Below are 26,127 nucleotides of genomic sequence, written 5' to 3' on the forward strand. Positions count from 1 at the left end.
TATTATATTGGCTAAAGGAAGATTATGTTTTGAAAAGCAATGAATATTTGCACAAGTTTCTTAGTGATGAAGCAAGCTTCAGCATTCAAAAACCCTCACAAAAACCAAACAGGCATGGAGAGGAAAAAAAGTGAAATGTGCCCCTAGTAATAAGATTTCCTTGGAAATCATGTTTAGTAGCTAGTCAGAAAGTTTCTCAGGATAGAAATTTATTCATACTTTTGTCTCTGATCCACTGGCAAACAGTTTATTGAAAGTGCTCCCTGAGACTGAAAAAGTTTATTAACATAGGTCTTTGCTTAGCAAACTCATGTGCATGCCAAGCATTGTTATGGAAGAAATCAGCAGACACTGGGGTTTAGAAGTACTCAATGTTCTTCTTTCTTCACTGATAATTGCAGCTTTTATTTTTGTCACCCATCTTCTTAGACATGCTGTTGAAAGCTACAGTGGTTTGCTTTCTCACTTAATTTCTACACTACTGTCCATGATTAAAAACAGAGTGCCAGTATGTTATTTGAAATTTCTGAGAATTTTTTGTTGAATACTACCTTTGCTCAAGAGTTAGTACATTAATTGTAAATGAAACCAAGTCACTACTAAAATCCCAACTCACCTAAATTGATCAATATGAAAGCAGAGCTCTAAATCTGTTACTGGTTAATACCAAGGGAATGCCACAACAAAAGTAAGGCGCTTTTGTGATATCTGGGTTCCTTACGAGCAGTCATGATATCAGCATCTGAAAAAAGTTTATATAAGTCTGGTAATTCTCCTAACTTCCTCTTAGAAAAGTTAGTTTCGTTGACTTGACCCCTGGAGTACTCATAGAATAGAATGGAATGGAATAGATATTCAATGGAACAGATATAATCTTTCTATATCCATGAGCTCACCAGTGGACCTGTAAGTGGACTTACTTTTAAATATACTCAAGCACATACACTTTTACTGACAGAAAATTTGATACTCAGCCCAAGTCTATTTTCATGTTTACTTTACAGTCAATTGATGATTAAGCTTAAGGCTGAAAGAAAAATAAACAATGGCCAATGATTAGCCAATATCTAGTCTTGTAGGAACATCCTGACAGAAAATATAGATATGACAGAAAATACAGCATGGCAGAATAGTAGACACATTTGACCTTGCCCAGCAAGAGCTGCTTCAGAACATGTCAAAAGGACATGTTTATGAGAGACCTTAAGCAGAAAAGGATTTTAGTTTTTTTGGAAGTGAGAGTAAGGAAAGAAGGTGGGAAGGAAGGAAAAGATGTTTATAAATAATTTTTCACAATACTTTATAATTTTCTAGAATGTAATTTTTTCTGTTTGAATAGAGGTGCCTTTTCTTCATTTCATCTATAGTACATACTAACTATCCAGCAGAGGTGCAAAATACAGAGGAAAATTTCTTGCGGTTTGTGATGTTATGTATCTGGCAAAAATTTTCTCAGGACAAAGCTCGTCTTCAATGAAAGAATGGATTTATCTAATGAAGAGCTCACAACTCTAACATAAAGCCAATATTTGAGCAGTGGAGCTTTACCATATATGGCTATTAGCTCTTATCTTTGTGTACTTCTGCCTCTAGTCCAATGCATCTTTACATTTTTTAACTCTGTTTTCAATACCTATACATTAACTGTTTTTTTTCCAAGATAGACGATGGCATAGAATAAATTTCAGCTTTTCAGTGAGTTCCTCTGTCATGTGTTATTATAGTGCAGCCAGAACATCTCTCACTGTTATAACTAAATGGCTTAGGATTGGTAGTCTAAGTAATTGTTAGAAATAACAATTAGTATCTTTAAAGTTTTCAGGGGAAGAAGAGCAAGAAAGATCTGCGGTACCTTGTCAGTTCAGTGGAACTCAGTGGAAAAGCAGAAGCAGTGCATTTCTCAAAAAACTAAAATTCCTTTAATGCATCCACAACTTCCCCACTCCCTCAGTGCTTCAAAACTGAACAAAATCAGTCCCATTAGGTTCTTATAAAATATGTGTGATAGGAACAGAGGTTATCCAGCAGCATTTTCCCACCTACCTCCATACTGTCTTCTTAATGACGAATTAATTTATTCTACATACTTCTGATGCCACTCCAGGATTATTTTAAACAGAAAATTTCATCAATGAACCTATTTTAATAAGACTTTTATTGAAAACATACACAAAGTCAACATGTTATTTAGCTTCTGAATGTACATATTAGAGAATATTCATAATAGAGAAGAATATTTTAAGAAAAGGGGAAATACAACCGACATGCTGCGGTTTACAAATTACTAAGGCATTTAGGTACAAGAACAAGTTATACTGTGTGCATGTGTATCTATATACACAAACATACAAATACATACAGGTTATCTGATTTGAAACTGTACAATTCTATGCAATTCATTATTTTTTGCCTTTTATATTTTTAGAACACTAAATAAAGCTTTTATCCAAATGGTAGAAGTTGTTCACAGAACAGCAGTTAAAATCTACTCTTCAAGAGTTTGCTTACAATTACAATACTAACGATGCACAAAATACCCCCGAGATCTTCCCGGGAAAGTTCTCTCTTACCAAAATGAGGCTCAAGTAAGAAAAACACTAGTTTGCAAAGGCACCGTGGAGACAGGTTTTAATACATTAAATACAACATGAATCATTCACAATAACAAGTTTAGTGTTTCTGGGAACTTTGGTAAATACAACACAGTTGGTCACACAAAAATGTTTCTGTTGATTTGTCTTGGCAACTCAGATATATCAACAGTGTAACAGCATAACAGCTTTGTTCCCATCTGACAGAAAATAATGGCAGTTCTGCAAGGCAAACGTTAAACCTGACCGTATGTATTTATTAATTCCACAGTGTTTTGACAGATTATAGGGGATGTAACTTAAAGGATGCTGACACGCTCACTGAGGGCTTTCATTTCTGTTTCTTCTAGCTTGGTGTTTTCGTTATGGTTAGCACTTGGACTGATAAGGTGTGCTGGATACTGCAATCCATGTTCTTCTGAATACTGTTCCCACCGGGAGTCATCACTTTCATGGGTGATGTAACGTTCCCCCATTTTACATTCCAGTTCTCTTAAATCTAACCAGGTTTGGTAGTCCTGAAAAAGAATAACAGTATTACTTGTAGATTTCCTAAAATAAAATACATTCCCTTCTGCCATCAATAACACTCAAAGTGCTATTAACTCAGCTCTCTAAGGGTCATCTTTATTGCTCTAGAATGGAAAAAATCTTATATAAATGTGAAATCTGCCTAAAGAAATAAATTTTATCTCTAGAGGATTTTTGGATAAATTAATTTTATTGAATTATCACAAGTATAGTATTGAGCTGTTACAGGTTGTTTTGAAAAATGTATGGATATTTATAGATTGCCATAATATTTAACTGAGGCATGGTGGTGAAGCAATTCCTCCTTCTAGTCACAAGATGAATGAGAAAGAAGAAACATTTTTAATCATACAAATACATTCTAGTGATCTGTATCAGTTAAGACAGTTAAGTCTGTATCTCAATATAATAATGCAGAACATAAATTCAGCTTGGGCTAGAAAAATCTCCTTTTCTGAACTTTTTACTGGTTTGCTCAAAGAAACATATACACCTAAAGATTAAGGTAGTTTGGAACTCCATGTTGACAGTCAAATGTTAGGATTTGAGTTTCATGGTGTTTAGACCATCATGCACTGCAGCCTCTCATCTGTCCAAAGAATGCAAGTTTAATTTCTTTTCTTATTCCAACCCAAAGCATGCATGAAGCTGCAGTAATAGAGCCAATCCTAGCCCCATGCAGACTAATCTCTCCTTGTGATCCTATATCCAGTTTTCTTTTTTCTCCTTCACCTTGTTTCAGCCTAAGACACAATCCTAACCACACAGCCAAAGCACCAGAAAGCCCAAACAAAGTAAATGCATAAAGCTTTCATCTTTAGTATCTCATATACTTTGGCCCATTTCTTAGAGACATCCTCTCAGTGAACACCACTAAGTCTCACCGTCCTCTAAGGAAAAATAACCACTGTTATCTTTCCTTAGCCTGCAAGGCAGGACTCTTCTAGAGAGAGGACTCATCCCATCCCTGGTGCTAGAGCTGCTGCTGAACTGCCTCATCTTATTTCACCTCCACTCACTACTACACAAGCAATAAAACTGGATCTAGAGTAGAAGGACCTGTCCTGTCATGTGAGACAGCCAGCATCCTTGACCCCAGTCTGGTCCCCAAAGACTCAAGCAAATGCATTCTGCAATGGCTGCCAGGCAGAAGAGCAGTCTTGGAGGAAAAAACTAGTGAGGGACAGGAAATCTAAGAGGAAGAAAGCAAGCTCCAGACAAATGTCCCTGAGAAAGATGGGGTGCAGCAAAGGCAGTTACAGCCCTTTTCCTCCTATACCAGAAGGTCACCATCTACTTTGAGACACAGTATCAGCTATAAGATACCGAAGCAGGACTTTTCTGGTTTGATAAAGATTCCTTTGGGATTGGGGATTATGCATCTGGTCCATGGCACTCTGCCTGTGCCATGATTATTTTCCTAGATGCAAACAAAGCTCCCTTGAGAGATCCAACAGGCTGATGCATCTGTCTGGCCTCAGCCTGTCCTCATCTCCAGGGAGGGACACAATGCCCTGGCCTGGGCTGCTCCCACACCTCCCTGCTCCTTGGACAGGGATGCTGGAACAGGCCTTGGCTCCTCATTGCTTTGTCTTAGACCTTAAACTTGCAGTGATTTGGCTACTGCCAGGATAAAAAAAATTACCATATCATATGGTGAGCACAAGGCAGAGACTGCTAGCATCTTAAAAATTCCTTACATCTCAGTTTTTATTTGAAGAATTCAGTTGAATGTGGTTAATGTATATTCCTGGCAAGCACGTAATTTCATTACTTTTGTGATGGCTGGGAAGTAAAAGCCTGGAAGATAATTTTAGTAAGTGAATTAAAGTAAACTGCAGGCAATGAAATAATATTAGTCAAATGACTACAAGGAGTTTTTTAATATATGTAATATATACATGTAATATATGTAATAAGTAGACAAAAATGATAAAATATGTTTTAACATATTTTGACAGCATGAGACTGTTTAGTATTGGAATCTAATACTTCAGAAATTAATAAGAAACCATAGGTAAATTGGTGAACAAACATGAGGTTCTAAGGACCTAAAATCATATTCAGGTTAGTAGATTTTCTTAGATTCTACTGTGCTTAAAAATTAAGATTTTTTATTATGTTTAGAGTCCAAACACAAGAGTAAAAACAGGGAATTTGAAGAAATACCTGTAACCATGGGTGGCTTAATGTCTTGTCCACACTGTAGCGCTTTCTCATTTTCACTTGCAATAAATTATTTATGAGATCAATAGCTGAAAAGAAATAATATTGGAAAATGTTAGTTCAAATGTATTTGTTTCAACTAGAACATGCAAACAGAGAGATACAAAGACATGGTAGTTGTAAAAAGAGGGCAGTTATCCCTTCTTACTCCAGCTTTTTACAAGTTGCAGTCAATGCCGATGTACCTGAAGGCACCCATGCAACCCTTCCTACTGGAATTACAACTGTTTTACTGAACAGTTGCCTGAAAATAATTCAGGATCCTGCTCAAGAGAAAAAGAGAAAAAAAACTTCAAGAGAAAAAAAACTTCATGTAAGTGAGGTCTATAGTTGTGTGATTTGACACATGGAGGCAACCAAGGCAACCACCAAGCCACAGCTGAAATGCACGGAGGTTCATTCCATTGCACAGCCATGGGGACACCAGCGCTGCCAGGCTCAGCTCATCCTGGCAGAAGGGGGGCACTGCCTGCCCCAACAGATCAAAGGGCTGTGTGCACCCACAGTCCATCTCAAGGCTGTGCTTGTGTGATCTCTCTCCCAGCACGAGGCTCTAACCTGTCTGTGAGAGTGTGTTATCTCCACATGCAAATTCTACTTCTTAAAAGAAGCAGAGGATGAGCAACACTAGGCATAATAAATGGAGTTTTCCTACACCAACATTTTTAGCAGCAAGGTGCAAAGTCACTTTGAGTAAAAACATTCCCTCAATGCCAAATCTTCCAGCTTTAACATTTTCCACCCAAGAAGAGTACTGTTCAGGTACCACAGTAAACAATATATATGTATATATTTTACTAAGACTTCACTTATAACTGACAGCAGCACCTTCCCAGTCCCTGAGTGGAGAAATCGCGTTTCATAAATCATGAAGTCTTGCAATACTATTCTTTTGAACCGAGCATTGCTTCTACTTGCTAGTCAACAGTTGGCAGTTTCAGAAAAGTGAGGGCGTCTTTTACAAATTTCATGACTTCTATAGTTTTGGAGTCAATGATTCACTGAGGTTCACAGAATCACAGAATGGTTTAGGTTGGAAAGGTCCTTAAAGATCCAACTCTACTACCATGGGTAGGGAGACCTACTAGCTTGGGTTGCTCAATTGATCTTGAACACTTCCACAGATGGGGCATGCACAACCTCTCTGAGTAACCTGTCCCACTATATCATCACCCTCACAGTCAAGAATTTTTTCCTAATATCCAACCCCTTCCTAATAACCAACAAAACTTGCCCTCTTTCCGTTAAAAGCAATTACCCCATGTCCTATCACTACATGCCCTTGTAAAAGGTCTCTCTTCAGCTCTCTTGTAGCATCCTTCAGGTGGTTCAAGGTGCTATATGGTCTCCTGGAAACTTCTCTTCTCCAGGCTGAACAAAGCCAACTCTTTCACCCTGTGAAAGAGTGAAATATGTGCTGTGGTGCCTGAAGGGATGAGACCCATGAGCCAATGATCAGTGCACGGAACTGCAATGAGTGACCCATTTGGAAAAATCTCTAGAATGAAACTGATATGCAATTACAGAAAAACATTAAAAAAAAAATAAAAAGAGGCTATAATGAAAGGTTAAATCCTATTAGGTGGTGCTAAATGTTCAGCATGAGTTCTGGTGGAAAGTTACTGTTATTCCAGTCAGAATAACTGACTAGCCACAAGGAATGATAATATTGCTGCAATTTTTCCATTTCATCACATTATCCTTTGGCATGTCCAAAGTATGCTGGTTTACATCTTTATTTCTCTGTTTATATCATGGTGACAGGGAAAGATGGTCTTGAAAGTAACACAGACTCATGGCATCACTGAGGGGCACCGGGTCTGAAACACGTCAGATGAATATTGTTGCCAGCTGGGTACTAAAGGAGCTGAATAATCATCTTGTCTGTTTTAAGACTATGAGATAGGACAGAATTCTTTAAACCAATTATCTCTGAGGTTGTATTCTGTACAACAATATGAAAAAGCTTTTCTTTTTTAACAGAAACTTCCTCTCTGCAGGCAGGCTTGATTTGCCATCTAGGGTTTGATGTGTGCTTCTGGCATGGGGCAGAGAACAATGAAAACAATATCCAGGAAAATGGGAATTCACATGGCAGTCTATCTGAATTTATGCAGCTAATTTGACAGACAAACCTATTCTTGGCAATAGGAGACTATCACTAAAGCAGCCCTGACTTCCTGGTGATGAAGACTGTCTTGGAAATCAAAGCAATCATGGGAATGATAGAAAATAAATCTCAGGACTTCTGACAAAGAAAGCATTGCCAGAGGCTCTAAGCCATTCTTTTCCTGGAACAGATGGTCCTAATTTTACTTTTCTATTGTGGACAAACAGATTGTTATCTACTGAGTCTTTTAGTATCAAGTACACTTAATGCTAAATTCTCTAACTGGTGTTTATTTTGTTCCCTCTCGAAATGCTGGTGAACTGTATGTAGGACAAGAAAGTCAGTGGATATCCAAAGGACAATTATTGTCAGATGGCATCATTCTTAAAACTCATTTGTTTTCCAAAATAGTGGAGTTAATAATCTTTTTCCTCTTCATTCATAGGAGACATTCTCAGGTTCCAAGCTATAGGGAAGAGATTGGGAAATCAGTCATACACAATGGTTTTGATACCACCTATCAAAAAGTAGTGACCATTGTTTTTATTTGATGCTTCGAAGAGGAGAACATAGTCCCTTACTCACTGTAGTATATCTGGGTATCAACAAACATCAGAATCTTCTGCAACACTGTCCAACTTATCCTTAAATTCAGCAGTATTACAGTAAGATTTCAGTCTGTCTTTTGATCTATAAGCCAGTGCTGAATGTAAATTTAGTAGGGCTACCATTTCTTTATTGTTTTCAGTGGTATTTGGGTGTGTATGATGTTCAGAGTTCATTTTTCAATCATTTACTATGAACCTGAGTTTGGAAAATAGGCCAAGAACTTGATGAAAGGGTCGATTGTGCTGGTAACTGCTGTGATGTAGGTGCACATATCCCAGCACGTGCCTCGCTAACTGTCAAGCACCTACTGAATGTTCTTCCTGCCACTGAGGGCTGATAATGTCTCTATTACATTCTTTCTGTGCAACCCACTGGAAGCAGATATGACTGTGAGCCTCACAAGTGATGAAATCATATTTAGTTATTCAACCTCCCTCAAGTTACAACAGGCCCCTTTGTCCCTTTTTTCACTTCAGGACAAGGATTTATTACATGCAATAACATATTTCTTTGTATTCTTGGGGGAAATTACCAATGGCTTGTTAAACAGACCAGAAAGGCACTGGTCTAGAAAAAAATCACTAGAGAAGGTGCACAAAAAAAGACAGGGAAAAAAACTATGATGAGGGTGAAAAGGCAGTTTCCCTGGATGGTTACAATTGTAAATACCGAGCAGTCGAGAACAGCTTACACAGATAGTCTGCTTGTTTCACCACTGGAATATTGCTGTCTCTGTAACCAGTTTTGCTGTTTTGCTTAGTTTTTCATCTAGAGTTCTTTTTGCCAGGAAAGTTTTGTCTAGCGCCCTTGCTTCTTCAGAAATAAGCACAAATAAATAAATAAGCAGAAATGCACCGTGACTACTAGAAGTACACATGAAGTAGAAACTCAAACTATCTGATACAATTTTATTTGCTTTATTACTCAAAGTTTTCAAACTTAGGTGAAGGAAGAAAACACGAGCTTCAACAGCAAAGAGTATTTGCTACTTTTTATCAGGAAATTATGCAATTCAAGAAATGCCACTTATTCAACCTGTAAGAGTTCTGTCTGAGTAGCAGAAACCAAGATGCAAGTGACAGATACAGGCAGGGCAACAAAAGAACAGTGCAGTGTCAAGCAAAGAAGAACCTTGGAAATTTAATAATGAAATTGTGAGTGCTGGAATTAAAATGCTTAAAAGACTTGTGAAAGTTCACTGTTTTCTCCGTCTTTAAACTCACAAAACCCCCGTCCTGTTCTGACAGCATCCTGACAGCCACTATCTTACAAAGCTTAGTCTGGCTTCAATTCATGTAAAATGAATGAACAGTAAGATTCACATTGACTCAATTTCTGAATTAAAAAAAAAAAAAAACAAACCCAAATCACATAATTTTTTGATGATTAAGTTTTGAGTTGTACTGCTTAAAAACACTGAAGATAAAAATTTGGACGGCATTAACATTTATTTTAGACATACAACTTCAGGGGGCCAAATCTGGGCATCATCTATTACAAAATTAAATATCCTGTCTAGGAAGATAAAGCAGTTTTGAGAAGAGGGTAGTAACTACATAGTATCTTTAAGTATTTTCACTGATTTTCATGAATTTTCACTGATAACTTTTTTTTTTAAATCAGATTTGTAAAGTAATCCTTATCAGACATTTTAGGAGCTTTATAAAATTTTAGAGTATTCCTCTGTAAAATCTATAATTAAATAAATTCAGAGCATTAAGAAAGACCACCTACGCTCTGCACACAATCTACAGGAATGCACCAGGTTATCACCATGAAGGTAACCTGAGTGAAAGTTCTGAGAGGATTATGGAAGTGCTTTTACTAACACTTTTATGGGCTCCTGTTTACCTTTTTATGGGCTCCTGCTTACCTTCCATGATCGTGTAAACAGTCAATTGAGGACTTACAAAGTTCCAGAAGCTGGAGACTTTGTTAAAGGGAACAAACTAACCAATGACTCCAGTAGAATGAGTATGGCCTTTTAGACAGGTGATCATTCAGCAGAATCCCCAACAGAAAAATTCAAATGCAAACTTCAGAAAGCTTTGTATCCCTTTGATTTTAGGAAAGATGGCTCTTTAGTTTCAATTCACTGGAAAGAACCTCCACAGTCAGGAGGTTCATTACTCTACACTGCTTATGCAAGTTTATTAATATGGCAAATAATTAATTGTAGTATGGACAAAGACACAATTTTCACTCTAAGTATCAAATTAACACAATAATTGCTTTTCACAGGAATGACTACTTTAACTCAGTTAGGATGTGTCCTGCACATAAATGTAAAAGTTTACAAAATATCTGAAAAACCCTATTACAAACCTATCATTCATTTAGTCCTTCCCTAAAGATTTAAACATTTTACATAAGTTATAAACAAGAAATTACCTTAAGGATATAAAAGAAGCAGTCCTAAATTAATGATGAATTCATAATTGATTTAGAATTTTTGAAGTCCACCTAGAATACTACCTACCCTTATTACCATCATTTTTACAAATTTAAGCTGCTTCCCCTAATACAGGAGGTCCAAGACTTCCTAGACCCTGGATTTTTCTAAGAATAGGTTAATTGATTAGAGGTCATCGTTATTATAATTTTTTCATACACACAAATCCCTTTCCTGCTGCTAGTCAATACAGCTTTGTTGACAAATGCTCCAGTGTACATGCAGTTATTTTAGCATAAAATGATCTTCAGCTGGCTGAGATTTTCAGGCACATAGATTTAGCTGTACTCTTAAAAGAAATCCTTGGCAATTCTACGCTGTACCCTACAAGAGATGTTTCCTAATACTAATTTATCCAAGCAAATGTGTAAGTAGAGCCAAGACCTCCTTTTAACAGCTAGCTAAACATTTACAGAGGCAGAGAGCATCTCTGAGCTATAACATGCACTGACCTCCTCATACTCAATGCTCACTCATTCATGTGACTTTCTCATTAATGTGTGAAGCACTCAGAGTTTCTATGCACATTATGTTGGAAGAAATATAAATAAATACTGACTCAAAGGCAGCTGTGGTATTTCTGTATGACTACAAAGCATTGGAACAGGGACACCAGGATCAAATTTAATGCATGATAGGAATGGCATTGTTTCTTCCCAAGTTATTTTAATAATATTAAGTAATGTGAAGCACCTAATCAGTGATTGTGTTGTACATCACACAGCCCATCAGGTTAGTAGCAATAGCTGTGCTGGTGGTAGCTGATGAAAAACGAATTATAAATACAATGTTTTATGAAAATATGACAGCAGAATGAAACACACTATGAATAATTCCAATCTTGACACAGCACATTTTAGGACTGTACAGTTCAAAAGAACAGCTACCACAATGAAGACATAATACATAAAATATTAAATACAGGTAGAGAGAAAAAATCCATCATGGAATTCTATCTTTATATTTAGCAGTATTTATTTCTTGTATCATGTAGCTAAGTAAAAATAAATCTCCTGAGATGATGCAAATTTGGTAGAGGTAGACTGGAAGGTCAAAACTGGAAGCAAACAGTAGAGCTGTTGAAAACAGGTTCCATGTCTGAGACATGTGAAATTTAAAGCGGTAAAATAGATAGGAATTCTACAAGTAGAGTCCTCTATATCAGTATCTAGCTAAAATGCCACAGTGAATACTGAATTAAGTTCAAATTGTCATACAGCAATTTCTTGAATTTAGAAATGTAGCCTGGCTTGACAAACATTGAAGAGAGAGCAGAAATAGACCGGGCAATGAACACCTACCACAAAAACTACCTATCCCCAGTAATGTGTTACAATCCTATTTAGACATCCAAAAACAGAATCAGATTTTGGGATGTGTTCTTTTGAAAGAGTGAAGTTACTGGGAAAATATGGAAAAATGCAGCCACTTAGGTAAAAATCAGAACTCCCTATGGAGAAATCTTAGACGTACAAAATTGAAAGGTCTTCATTTTCTTAAGTTACATTTTAATGGGTAAAAGGAAGGACAAAGCATTACACAAAAAAGCTAAATTTCTCATCAGAGAGAGTTGATTAAATTAATCCAGGGGTTATGACATCAGACAGACACATTATGGAAAGAGAGGTCTCAGTGAATGACTAGACCATATAAAGGACTGGCAGAGAAGACAACTGTTGATGGTGATTTAATAACATTAAGCACTCAGAAAATATTATCTTCAAATAAGTTCTGTCTTTTGTCTTGGCTTGTGACTGCAGATTTTAAGAATTGCTATAAAATGCTACAGAAAAAGTTACTATCAAGAAAATTAATACAGACCAAAACATCACCCAACATGACACACTTTTCCTCCAAAATACAACTTATCTCCATGTGCTCTTCTTCTGAATCTGTTAGACTTTAAGTACATTATTTATATTACCATGCAGTGTAAATTGTTATGGGTCATGTGTTTTTTTATAAATCTGTCACCTCATCAGTGAAATTTAAAATTTGAAAAGCCAATTTTACTTAAAGACCAGTAATTGACTAAGTGACATATATTGGGAATATTAAGGCTACTTTACCATTGTTGTTACTTTTCCAGACACATTGTTTACATATGGTAAGTCTCATTTTTTTTCTTTTAAAGTTTTGCTACCCTCTGCCTTTTAGCTCACAAATTAATATGCTGTTGTTTAGGAAGTATCAGGAAAAGCACGTAGTGTGCACTAAAACCAAAGTGGCGCTAAACACAGCATAATTCACTCTAACTGCCGCTCTATCTATTGAATTCAAAGAAATATATCCTTTTCCCTCTCTGATTACAATAAAAATAGAAGATGGTAATAACTAAGTTTAGCCATTCCTAAACTTTTTACATGAGCAGTGGTCTGAAGAGAGCACAGGAATAGCTACAGTTGCAAGAAGTTTTAGACATTTGGCTCTCTGAGTCACAGTAATAATCATGGACACGACACAAAAGGTTTAACTGCTGTTCACCTTTCCTTAGCACCAATCTCTGCAATAGGCATGCGGAAGTTCCTTCATAAAATCTTTAAAATAATCTGTGTTTGTCCCCTAAATGATTCAGTCATTTGTGGCATTAATTAACATGGCACTGTTCAGAACTGTAATCCAGATCAGACGTGTTACGACACCAGGACAGGTTTGCATTTTAACCACGCTGCACTGTCAGAGGTAACAGAAACTGGATGGAGCCAGCAGGTCCACAGGGGCAGCTCCCCTCACAAGCTGCGCAGGAGAGTGGAGCAGACATGAGAAAAACATTCCTTTATTTTCCCTGAGAAACATGGAATTTGAATTCAAATTTGAGCTCTAAAAATCGGCTTTATCGAGTAATATTTGGACAGAGATCTAGACTTCAACTCCCTCTTGTTAAGACATAATGGAATCTCTTCAGACATTTTCCAGGTTTTCATTTAGCACAATAGAGTGGTTCATCACCTAGCAATCCAAAATATGTAATAAAATCACAATGTATAAGCAGATTTTAATTTAGTAACTTGTTAAAATGTGTTTCCCTCCCTTCTGCACGCTTGCAGCCTGGTATCCATCAATTCTTAATGAAGGCTGTGATTCTACAAATGGAGAGATAACACCCAAGTAGGTGAGTTTTCTGTAGGTGCTCTACTGAATCTTCACCTCGGAGTGCAAAAATTGATCTTCTGTCTACCACAGTAGAAACTTGTGGGAGACAATTTCTTGCAGCTTCCCCTGTGTTGATTGCTGTTTGCTTATCTCTAGCGACAGATAAAGCATTGCTGCCAACAGATTCTGTCAGCTTACATATCAAAGTGTGTGGAGGTTCAGGAGAACTTCAGTGTGTAATTGTGCAGATTTATAGCTTTTTTTTTCTCCAACAGATTTCAAACTTCATCTGCCACTGAGATAAAATAACAAACAATGCTCTCAGAGCATTTTCTGAAGAGAATCTCACATGGCTGTAATATATATTATAGTAAGCATTAGGCGCACTGCTCTAAACTATGCTTAAGAGGTATGTTAAAAATATCACCTGAAAACCAGAAAAACAGTACTGTAAATACCAGAAATTATAAATGCTAATATTGTAATTCAGTTTGGCACATTTTACAATTTTAGAAAAGGATATAAGAGTCTGATGCTTATAGAGTTTCTTTGCTTTAAGACTTATAATCCTGCAGAATTCCAAACTAAAAAAAATTAAATCGCAAAGTAAATCAAATTGCCTGAAAATGTTATGTATGTGAAAGTATCAGTGAAACCAGAAGTGTCTATTTTTTTAAATGCCCTGCTTAGTTGTGTTTAGACACATTTTTAATAGAACTAATTTACCTTCTTTAAAGATGTTCCTAGTGAACTAGTCACACTGTTATTTTGTTTTTTATCAAAAGTCTTTGATGCCATTGACCAGAACTTGAGTTTCAAAGGTCTCACATTAACTCCAAGCCTTTCCCCCTGCATAGTCTCTTGCATGACATTTTCTCATACTGTTCCTGAAATCTCATCTACGGAATTGTTCACTTTTATCTTCTCCACACAAAGATATCAGAGTACAGCATCCAGTTGAAACCAAACTCAATTACTGGAACAAGTAGAACAAGAAACAGACTGCAGATGCAATAGAGCTGAATGAAGAGGTACATAAATGAATATACACAAGACCAATTACAGCAGCTTAAGCTCTCCACAGATTCTATAGCAATCTCATCTGTAGGTGGTTATGTGCCTCCTTCAACACCTCCTGGAGCGATCCCATGCTAGGAGATTATGCCATATGCAGTCTATACATGCTCTGTAGGAAATGTCTAAAGCAGCTGACAGCACAAAACAGACACATTACATTACTGGATTTTTTTTTTTTTAATTCTGTTACATACAGGAAAAAAAATCTAAAAGCAAAATACATCTACTCTTTTGAGCACTTAAATAAGAACAGCCACAAACAGGTATTACCTTCAAGAGAAATTTCCTTCCATGGATTAGGTGGATACATGAAAGCAGCATTCTGGATTTGGTCATGTATGTCTTCATCTTCATTGAATGGAAAGGTTCCACTGAGGCTTACATAAATGATGACACCCACTGACCACATATCCAGAGATCTGTTATAGCCTTTGTTTCTCAGAACCTCTGGAGCAAGGTAGGCTGGTGTTCCTACAACTGAACGCCTAAATGATTTCTCTCCAATGATTCGGGCAAAGCCAAAATCACAGAGTTTTACCTGTTTAATGAAAAATGCTATAGTAAGACATACATCATTTTTATTATCAAATACATAGTTGGGGAACTTTTATCATCAATTAGTTGCAAGGTGCATTTCTACTGTTCCTTCAAGAGCACCTTTTTTTAAACTCCTCTTTGAGAGGAATATTCTTATTCCACTGAAACAGTAAACTGGAATACCAGTGTCTCTTCTGTTCCTTCATTCCATGAATAAAACACAGCTGTGGATAGTCTCAACAGCTCAGGTTTGTGATGAAAGCAGTAATAAATAGTAATACTTTTCGCTCATAGCATAGGAACACAGCAAACAGAAAAAATGTTTTACCTATGGCTATTTCCTAAAACAAGCAACTTGACTAAATTTAGTTCTTAAACTTCCACTTTTATTTTCTTGTGGATCTAGTTATACTCTGCCTCTCTGCAAACTTCCTTGTCTGAGTTCTACAAAGTAACAGATTAAGCAGCTTGAAAATTCTCATTTACAGCAACTCAGTACAGATCCTTCCCTTCCAATTATTGATACTGATATTATTTAAAAATTGTCAGTAGTACTCATTTGAATATGGGTGATTGAGGGAATTTATAGATGAACTCTGTAGACTGAAGGTAACAGAAGCTGATAAAAACACCTTTTAAAGAGAAATATAACCAGTCAGAATGCATATTTAAATATCCTGTGATCTACATGGCATTTAAATGTAAGGAATTAAAGAAGAAGCTCTTGTTCTTCATGAGCCCTATCCAAACTTTCAGAAAAATAACTTTCTTTCTGGAGCAAATTAACCAGCCAAGTAATTTGTGCTTAATGGTGAGCAAATTAGAAATGATCACACAAGTAGCTATATCACACTTGAAAATCTAGTTCAATATTCCAGTTATATCTAGTTCAACAAATGACAATAATCAAGGATTTTCAAACGTAACTTCTTTAGGAAGCAGTTTGAATAAGTGATCAACTTTTCATGTCTAAAAATTCTGTGCAGACAGGTTACACAAACACTTATTAATTACCACAATTTATCTTAAGAAAGGGCATTTTCTACTTGCCTGTGGGAAAGGATCAGCTGATGCCAATAACACATTTTCTGGTTTGAGGTCACAATGAACAATATTTTTGAAATGAAGATGTCTTAAAGCAACAAGGATCTGTGAATAAACAAATCAAATTATGGTTGCTTGTTTTATATTGTTTGAACAGTATCAGTGACCAGAGAAGCAAGGACTGGTGTGAAGAAAAACAATTCAACAAGAACGTACCTTTTACAAGAATGTCAACACTGGGGAAAAAAACCCAAAAAACCAAAAAACAACAAAAACCAAAATGCTGTGCCTCAAGTTTTCTTGATGTTTCACTGCATCAAGTATTTTTCCCTCTCCAAGAGTTTACACTATAAACATCTTTTAAAAACTGGGTTCTAAGCATTTTTTTACTTTTTTGTGCATAAAATCTTTGAATGTAGTAACATTTGCAGAATGACCTTTCATATCTAGATTCAACTAAAAACATTTCACATAAATATTAGATGATCCAATTGAAGTGTTTTCTTGATGACAAAAAGAATGGAGAGTGTTGTATGTATTTCTGTTCTGTTACATACACATAAATATAGTGACAGTGTGACAGATATCCATCCTTTGTGTGTGGCTTTAAGCCAGCTTCTTGTGTTTGGTCAGGGGCTGACAGAATTTGCCACTGCAGTAGAGCAGTGAGGAGGCTGAATGAACCTGTGAACAGAAGAAATCAAATTCTAAAGCTGGTGGCAGTTTTGCCCATTAAAGCCTGGAAACTAGGAAACCTGTTAAGTTCTACATCAAATAAGGAAGTTATAATAATAAACACCATAATACTGTTGCTTCTGCTACTTTCCTTTTTCCAGACTGCTGAAACATGGGCTTCACTGACTGTGAGGTGGCTCACTACCAATGTGTGTATCTAAATTTAAACCAGTATTTTGGTCAGCCAAAGAAGCAGTATGGTAACATTACAGGAATATAACAACAGGAAGCTCAAATGAATCCCATACCAGATTGTTAATAGAAGTAATAATTTAATCCAGACTCAGACACAGGTAGTACTGAGATCCAATCTCAGCACAGAAAATAGGTTTAACAGTGCATAGTATGAACTGCAGTGGTTTGATATCAGGCAGTTCAAGAGGCTCAAATTTATTTTTGTAGTTATCCAACGGTTTGCTTTTACTGTTTTCCTTTCTTGTGTTTAATTCTTCCATCATATGAGAAACTGTACGTTGATGTCCCCTCCATCCAGCAGCCAACAGCTCTACATGTGTCCAGTTTTAAGTCCTCTGAATGGTTTACTATCTATAACGTAGACAGCAACGTACAGTAATGTAAAGAAAGCTCGTTTACCACTCCTGTTTTACTCAGATTTTCACAAACCAGTCAGGTAAATTATGTCAAAAGGAAAATATAAGAAACATAATGATAATAGTGATAATAATTGACCTGAAATCTCCTTCCTCCTTATAATTAATTTCTTACCTGAGTAATTAAAAACTTGGTTATTCTCTCTGGCAATCTGCCCTTTTCACTTGACAAGATCATCTCCAGCATGTCTCCATGGAGTTTTTCCATAACAACAAAGACTCTCTCTGGCGTCTCAAACATACACTCCAGATTTACCACCCCAGGATGATGAAGATTCTGTTAAAGATAAATATAGTATTAGATTTCTCAATATGCTCAATAGCTTTTACCATTGCATATTCAGACTTCACACCCCCATGTAAACCAGACAATGTTTCAGTATTTCATAATTTAAACTGTCCCTGTAGGCAACAGGGACAAAATTTCTAGGGGAAGTACATGAGAATGTATGAATTTCATATTAGTTTAACACACATTTTCCTTACTGGGTCTGGTGCTTAAAACTGCAGAAATTGTAACTCCTCATGTGACATTGCTGACACATTTGGTTTTGGCTTTTTATGGAAAACATGCAGCAAAAATACTAATATCTTTGCAAAGACACTGGTGATTATAAATTAAAATCATTATATTATTATCTGGTATTTACAGAAATAAATAATGGAGCTAATAGAGTAAAAAAGAACAGAAAAGTACCTGTAAAATGGCAACTTCATTACGAAGCTGACTTTCCTGTTTAGTTGGAAATCTTAGTTTATCAATTATTTTAATGGCAACATCTCTTCCAGTTTTGCGATGCTTTCCTGCATTAGTAAAACAAAAGCTCTTTATCAATTAACATGATTAATTATGAAAAGTGTTCCCTTTTTATGTGTTGTACAAATGGCCATAACCAAGTAACCCTCAGAGCTGGTTTCCAGATAAGACATTAAAAGTTTTCTGTCATTTCTCTTCTTTCTACCCTTTGACAATAGAACTTGCTATCACCTGACAAAGCCATTTAAACATGTAGGAAACAAACATATGAGAAAGTTAGCTCTGCATTTCAACAGTATAGATGCAAAGTTAATTTTCTCATACATGTGTAAGCTGCAGCTACATTCTGTGCAACTGGCTGGTTGTAGGCTTAGTCCTTCACTGGTAGCTCCACACTAGCAAATAATGAAATATGTGATAGCCTTTAGGCATGTTAGTGCATGTCCCAGGTTTATCAGAGAGTCAGAGACACCTCAGTGAGAAATTTGTTGTTAGTTCTCACTTCACTGTGTCAAACAACAGCTGTACCTAAATACACCCCCCAAAATACTGCAGAAAAAAGGAGAGGAAAAATTAATAGGAAAATAAAAAGATATACAATTCTAACAAGCTACAGAAGAAACAATTAATAAATGTCTTACTGAAATATGTAAAGAAATACAGGGAGAATTATATTTTTTTTCATCCATTACAGTTCTCAAAAAGAAGAGCTTTATTAGAACTTACAGAGAATATATGAAGCTAGTGATAGACATTGACCCACCACTGGGCAGAAAACTTCAATCTACAAAATGACTTCAACAACACAAAATATAAACATATATTTTGTTGAACATATATGTCTTAAATGAAATAACAGACAGCTAATTTCTGCAACAAAACATTTCAGAATCCAAATATTTTCCCCATTCAAGAAAATTTTTATCTTAAGCACAATTGTACAACACACCAAAGCCTTACCTCCATAAACAATTCCAAACTGTCCTGATCCCAATACTTCATCTGGGAATATCTGGTATACAGTGCTAATATCCTGTTTATACAAACAATAGATATTAAGCCCTAAGAATATGGGAAGAAAATTTGTATTTCATTTGCTTTTTCTAGTGGGAAGTAGCATCCTTTTAGTACAGTATATCTTAAAATTGTTATCAGCCAAAAATTTCTGGTGTTTTTTCTTATAAGCCATAGTAACTGTAATTGCTGTAAAAGCTGATGAATCTTCAACAGTTTCACTGAGAGGGGCAAAATATTCCATTTGTGCCAGAGAGGCAGTCTCATGTCTCACTATCTCTCAGTGCTGCTAAAGCACAGGCTTTAACACAGGCTAAAGCACAAGCTGTTAGCAGATTCATTTGGGAGATTTAAACATCAAATCTTGCAGCTCAGTTTTATTTTCCTGATATTTAACCAGCAGCATATACAACAGAGTAAAAGCGTGCCTAATTCATAATAAAGGCTGTCTTACTTTTTGTTAGGAAACAAAAAGTTTCCATCCCTAGGAGGAAATCTTTTTGCAATCTTTTTCTGACAACTACCAGAGCTGTCCCAAAGCTTTAGCTGGCTGCAGCGAGTATCTATTTCTTCCATCTGCCATGAGAGAGAAAGCAAGCAGTGTGACTGCTTAACTTGACCACATGACCTATGTCTAACTGTCCTAGAGTAAAAGATACCCAGAATTCTCTATGTATGTGTTTTGATATATGCAACTCTTCCTTTGGCTAGAGTTTCATCTTCGTACAACAAAGAATATCTGATATCTCAGTTATGACAGGAAATGGTATATTTATCAAGGTTTGTGGTCAGTTTTACAAAGTTCAGCTGACAAATTCCACAAACTAGTAATTTCTACACCTGGCTTTTCCATTTGGTAATTAACATCCTACACAGACCCAGAGTTAAAGCCTGCGAAATTACCCATACATAATTCTTGCATCTAGAAAAAAGGTGGCATGAAGATGGTTTTTGTCAAAAGTTAAAAAAGCTAATTGTTTGTTAATTTCTTCAAAGTAAGTGAGAAATGGCTGATGGGAACTCCCCTAACACTCCTCTTGAAAAGCAGATCAATGACTTTGCCAGCTTAATCATAGCATGTCTAGCACCAGCATCAAGAGAACACTCACCACATTTTCTTGGACTTGGCAGTTTGACACAGAAATACTGATGGATATATCCCCTGGGGAAGAAATCAAAATATACTTTAGATTGCTGTGCTTTTAGTTCAAACATGTAGTAATAGGAAATGACATTCATATTACATCAGTAACTACTGACAGCTCTAGAAATTGGACCAATTAGGTCAGCTCATTTGTCTACCAGCTAATATAAAATTACACCAGCCCACAAACACATGAATTTAACAACAGCTTTGCAGTGTACGGAAAAAACAGGATTATACAATTCATTAATAATTTTTTTAATAGTGAAGTCTCACAATAAGCTTCTTATTGATTTTCCCATTCTATTTTGAGGTTTTTTATCTCACTCAAGTAACAACTGCAACGAAACTGGTTTTATTTAGTGATCTAATTTAGGGATTTAATAATAATTTTGATTTACTTAGTCACCTACAACATATTTGATGCTATTCAGATGAAGGCAACTACACATTCAAATTAGGCTGCATGCTGTTACAAGTAATACACATTTCAACTGGCTTAACAGACATTATTAAAACTTAAAAAATAAAACAGACATAATGGAAAAAAAACCTTGCACCTGCATTGTAATACAAGAAAACAGCAGATCCAACTTCTATCAATGTGGAGCTTAGGATGCTATAAGCATGTCATAAGCATTTGAACTGCAAACTTAGAGGCAAACTTCAGAATATGCCTACTGCTAGCTGCATTACACAAAGACAATACTTTGGGAAGGAAAGCATGCTTCTTTGGAGCACAGTCATTTCTGTCTCCTAATTCTGTGTAGAATCCCATTCATGCTGACTTTCCATTTGTTTAAGTAAAAATTTTGAAAGTGTCCCCTGCTATAAGGCCTATACTACACACTGAAGACACTTGCTACTACCCATCAGCACTAATCCTAGTTGCTGTAAGTAACATGAGTAACACAGCCTATTCCCTTCCCTTAGGAGGACTGCTTTTGGCATAGAATGTTTTAGTTATGGAGGGTTTTTTAATCATTACCAGTTTGTTTTCAAATATATGTACTGCTGTGTTTACATGAAAAAAATGCATGGAAAAAGGTAAGTTTTAGACTTTGAGTGAAAGAAAGAAGGTTGCTGTCATTCTCACTGTCCACAAGAAACTGCTCTAAAGGTCTCAAATAACCTTAATTTTTGCACACATAACCCAAAGATAGCTACTAAATTGTAAATAAATTTTTCAAACTTCCCAAGAGGGACATAAGACAGCTGTCATGCCCAGTCCAGTATTTTATGTGATTTGTTTAGCTACACTGGAGTCAAACCAGGGGCACTGGGCAACTAGTCTGACGGAAATGACATCCAGAATTTGACACTATTTTATACAAGATCCCACTTGAGAAAGCAAAGGACATTGCTGATCTAATCTGGTATGTGAGCTTTTGTGCCTGGAGATGCAATGCCACAGCCTGTTGTATTACTTGGCTCCTGAAGGGCTTGTGATCTCATTAGCATTTTGTGCTGCATTAATAGCATCCAGATGTCAAGTGCTAAAGTGGGTGTATATTGCAACAAAAGGTCTAATCCAAATTATGTAGACATATCCAAATTCTCTTTACACTCACTAGACTGAACAGAAGTACAGAGCAGCCACAGCATGGAATTGTTTGCTCTGTGCTACTTTATTATCAGTACCCAAGACAGATTTAAACAGGTCTCATATTTGGTTTACATAAACTGTCACCTTTGCTAGAGAATTACACGAAGGTATGTAAATTGGAAGCTAAGATATATTCAGTCCTTTTGGTCCTGGATAACACACATGCCTTGTTGTGCCTAGAATAGCTGTTCTTCACACTTGAGCTCCATTTGTCTCAGCATGGGACAATGTTTGTGGCAGCTGTACAGCCAAATATGATGAAAGGGAGCACATCATCTGTGCTGCAGTGACCCAAAGAGTGAAGAGCTGCTTCTGCAGACAGCTAGAAACAAAAATTACAATCAGGATAGGAAAAAATCTATCAGTTCTGAAGTGGAGCTCAGAAAATTTCATCCATCTGCACAAGGAGGCTATTCCTCACACCAGCAACAGAAATTTGAATTAGAAGCCTTACTAATTTCATAACTATTTGCTTACTAAAATATCTGCATCTTGTGTATCATTACAGATGTCCTACTGTAAACTGAAAACACATGGATGAGAAGCTGGTGGTGGTTAAAATAATATGGAAGACAAGTGACAAGCCATGACAGAATAGCCTTTACCAGCTGTGCAACACATCCTTTCAATGTGTGCAGAAAACTGAGCAATGCCAATTGAGAGGTGATTCTCCTTATCAGAAATGGAGGAAATGAACAGACTTACTGTGCAGGCTGGCTCCTGAGCCAGTGGATGCCCCTTTAGGGATGACTGGCATCAGGGCGTGCTGTATTGCCATCTCCCACATTCGTGCCACATCAATGCCAACACCACTGCTGATAACACCGTTGTTTAGTGGAACACTTGAGAGGTTGTCTATGTTTTCTCCAACATAATAGACTATATTTGCTGTGCTTATTTCAAAACAATGAGGATTGGCGCCTTGAGACAGCAAAGTGAAAGTTTTTGCAGGTTCCAGAGACAAAATTTCAGACAATGGGATTTCCTAAAATGAAAAAAAATATTTTACTTTCTGTGCAAAGACTATCAACATAAAGAACTTCAGTATGAGCTTATTTGATTCATTTATTAGTTTATTTTACCACATGCTTCTTGTACAAACAAAAAGCCTCTTGTAACCTGTGACACAGACGACTGTTGATGGTAAATACTAAATGTTTCTCTCCAAGACTAAATAGAACTTTAATTATTTAACTGAACTTATCAAAGACAGTAGTGACATACCTTCAGAGAAAAAGCAGAGCCATCCATATATCAAGAAAACTCCATTAGAAAATAAAACCTTGTTAACTTCTCATACAAAAACTTTTCATTTCCACAACACACATCTTATAGGTCCTCGTGAGCTGACACCTTCTGATCAGAGACTTGTTTTTGAAAAGCAGACCATACATATGCAGCTTAAATAATGAAAAAATAAAAAACCCCAAAACCTAAACAGAAGTTACACTATTATTGTACTTTTAGTAAGCATCAATTTAGAAATTTAGTCCTTATATTCTGCTGGTATGAAAAGAGGTTGAAAAATATTCCTTACTTTGTAATATTTGCTTCCGGTATCATTTTGAAAAAGTGTAATGCATTTGCTGTCCAGCCTCCAGTAGTGTCGCTTTCTCTGCAGTGAAAAACAAGAAAATTAATGAAATGTTCATTTTGCAAAAGCACCACTGCCAAAATGTTTCTTTAATTTGAAGAGATATACCATGAACGATAAAGACCCAATTACTATTACAAGATTTTAATGAAAACTTTGTAATTGAATTTAGAATTTATAGACCTCTTATTATGCTCTGCTATTTCATGAATAGCTCTGTTAAAATTGTACAAGTTTTAAAAATTTAAAATGTCATTTGGATGTCTGCATTACATTCAACACAATTTGCTGACACACATGATCCTAAAGCAATTGAGATTTCTTTTTTTATCCCTTATAACACCCCAGTTCACTTTTGAAGTTCACATACTGAAGGCTTTATTCATTTTTTAGCAGGTTGGAATGAAAATATTCTTTTTCTACACTAAATCTACTTCACAAAATCTCAATACAACTCGCAGTAAGGTATCAAGGAAAGTGCAGCTGGAAGGTAAAGCTACTTTACAGAAACCCTTAACATTTTGTTTCACTTCCTTAAGAATGATTTTACATTTGGCTGCCTATGATAATGCAACAGACATTTCAGATGGTTTTTGCATGTTTTAACTGTATCCGGTTCTTACAAGCAGTGCCAGTACTAGTTATGATAAGTATTGGGACTTTAGGAATCATAAAAATTGCAAAAAATGCCTTGCATGAGTGACTGAAAATTATCAGAGTACTGTTAGAATTTTATTCTATACTATAATATAACATGTACTGGAAGACATGTCTTCTGTAACAATGCTTACCAGTGTGTCCTTGCTTGTATAGTGAACCATCCAACCCTCCTTCATTACTGTGCTACTTCTCCTTTTTGTGTGCTTCACAGACTGTACCACTCTCATTAGTGGAATATTGTTGCTGGTTGAAGGGCTTAAGAATAAATCATTAAAGGCTTTTTAAAAGAAGATAACTTTGAACAAAAAGAAAAAAAATCTTTAAAATCAGAAAATGTGTATACACACACATAGAAAATATCCACATTTATTTTTATCGTTGTCAGCAGACCCTGTTTGTACAATATTTTGTTTTGTCATTCCAAGTATCTTGAGATCACAAAGAAAAGAGGTTGTAATGTGACACCAAGGGAATGTCAGAGACCTTCTGAAGGCTTACATACACTATTCCAAAAATATTTCTAAAGATGAACTAAGAAAATGGGCAAATGACTAGGGCCTTAGCTAGGCTGTGGGAGCCACTGCTCAAGCTTTTGCTATGCATGATTCAGAGCAGTACTTGATCTTGAATCTCTCATAACCTACGTACACACTGTCCATCAGATTACTGTCCTGTGATCTTGCTTGGCTCAAACACACAACGGAGTGATGCCAGTTTACAGAGCAGAAAACATGTCAGCTGCCCAGCTGCACACACCCTGACCAGGCAGAGAATCTGCTGGAACCTCTCAGAGAAAGACATTTAAGCTACTCTGCACTCAAAGACTTAAGGTGAAACCCTGTTGCCTTGTGGGGTATGCACACTGCAGCTTTCTACCATTCAGCCAACACACAGTAAGCTGGGAAGCCGTGGGAATGTGGCAGCATGCCTGAGAGCACCATCAGATAAAATCTGGTAGCAACCAGAAGCAACCTAGCCCATCATCCTTGTTGTTAGAGTTAACAACTCCCAAAGCAGATTCTGTGTAATGGAATGTGGACTCAATCTGTTCAGTCCTAAACATGAATACTTGGTTGTTTCTGGCAGAAATTTAAATAGTGATGCTGCATTGTGAAAACAGAGCACAACACTGCTTTTGTATTATGCCCTGCTAGCAAAGCTATTAGTGCAACAACTCCATAAAAAAAAAAAAAAAAAGGGCTCATAGGGTTCAGGAAAAGAATAATCTGTTAAATTCCCAAAGTTGTTGTGACTGTAGATGTCTGAAGGTGGCCCTGCTTCACTGTAATGCATCCTGGAAATAAGTTTTATGAATTGGTCGCTTCCCATCAAAATGCAGAAAATGCTGTCTGAAAGTTTAATTAAGTATATAACATATAGGTAGCATCTCTTTTCTGCCTAAAAAATGATTTAACCATCTGCAATTTCTATTTAGCTATTCCTGCCTGGGCTGACAAAAGGTTTACATTTTATTTGCCTTATATAGATCACTTAAAAAATATCCTATATTGATATAGAAACTACCCTTAGAAATCTAATTGCAGACAGGTATTACTGGAGGAATCTCCCTTACATAAGTGAAACGTACCTTAGTTATAAATGTTTTATTAGCACAATTGGGTATTTTTATTTTGACAACTTGCAATGCTGTCTGCTTCACAAAACTTGGAAATTTAAAATGTTCTGTGACAATGATTTAGTGATCTAAGCACAGGCTCATATTCCAATGACACAAG

At 36.3% G+C, this 26,127-nt stretch overlaps 1 protein-coding gene across 3 annotated transcripts in view; it reads right to left on the reverse strand.

Annotated features, from left to right (window-relative positions):
• Positions 1-2,143: 2,143 nt before the first annotated feature.
• The window catches only part of PRKD1 (protein kinase D1), a 115,991-nt gene continuing 92,007 nt past the window's right edge, over positions 2,144-26,127 (reverse strand). For all 3 annotated transcript variants that reach the window (XM_041484113.1, XM_041484112.1, XM_041484115.1), the window contains 11 exons: positions 24,523-24,646; positions 23,675-23,752; positions 22,843-23,122; positions 20,497-20,549; positions 19,334-19,406; positions 18,314-18,420; positions 17,732-17,893; positions 16,277-16,375; positions 14,960-15,227; positions 5,292-5,377; positions 2,144-3,109 (listed from right to left, as the gene is read on the reverse strand). In XM_041484113.1, the coding sequence (XP_041340047.1) occupies positions 2,891-3,109; positions 5,292-5,377; positions 14,960-15,227; positions 16,277-16,375; positions 17,732-17,893; positions 18,314-18,420; positions 19,334-19,406; positions 20,497-20,549; positions 22,843-23,122; positions 23,675-23,752; positions 24,523-24,646 (1,549 nt within the window). In that variant the 3' untranslated portion in view covers positions 2,144-2,890. The remainder of the gene's footprint in view (positions 3,110-5,291; positions 5,378-14,959; positions 15,228-16,276; positions 16,376-17,731; positions 17,894-18,313; positions 18,421-19,333; positions 19,407-20,496; positions 20,550-22,842; positions 23,123-23,674; positions 23,753-24,522; positions 24,647-26,127) is intronic.

The sequence above is a fragment of the Pyrgilauda ruficollis genome, unplaced genomic scaffold (assembly GCF_017590135.1).
Source record: "Pyrgilauda ruficollis isolate IOZ18807 unplaced genomic scaffold, ASM1759013v1 scaffold63, whole genome shotgun sequence".
Taxonomy (NCBI): Eukaryota; Metazoa; Chordata; class Aves; order Passeriformes; family Passeridae; genus Pyrgilauda; species Pyrgilauda ruficollis.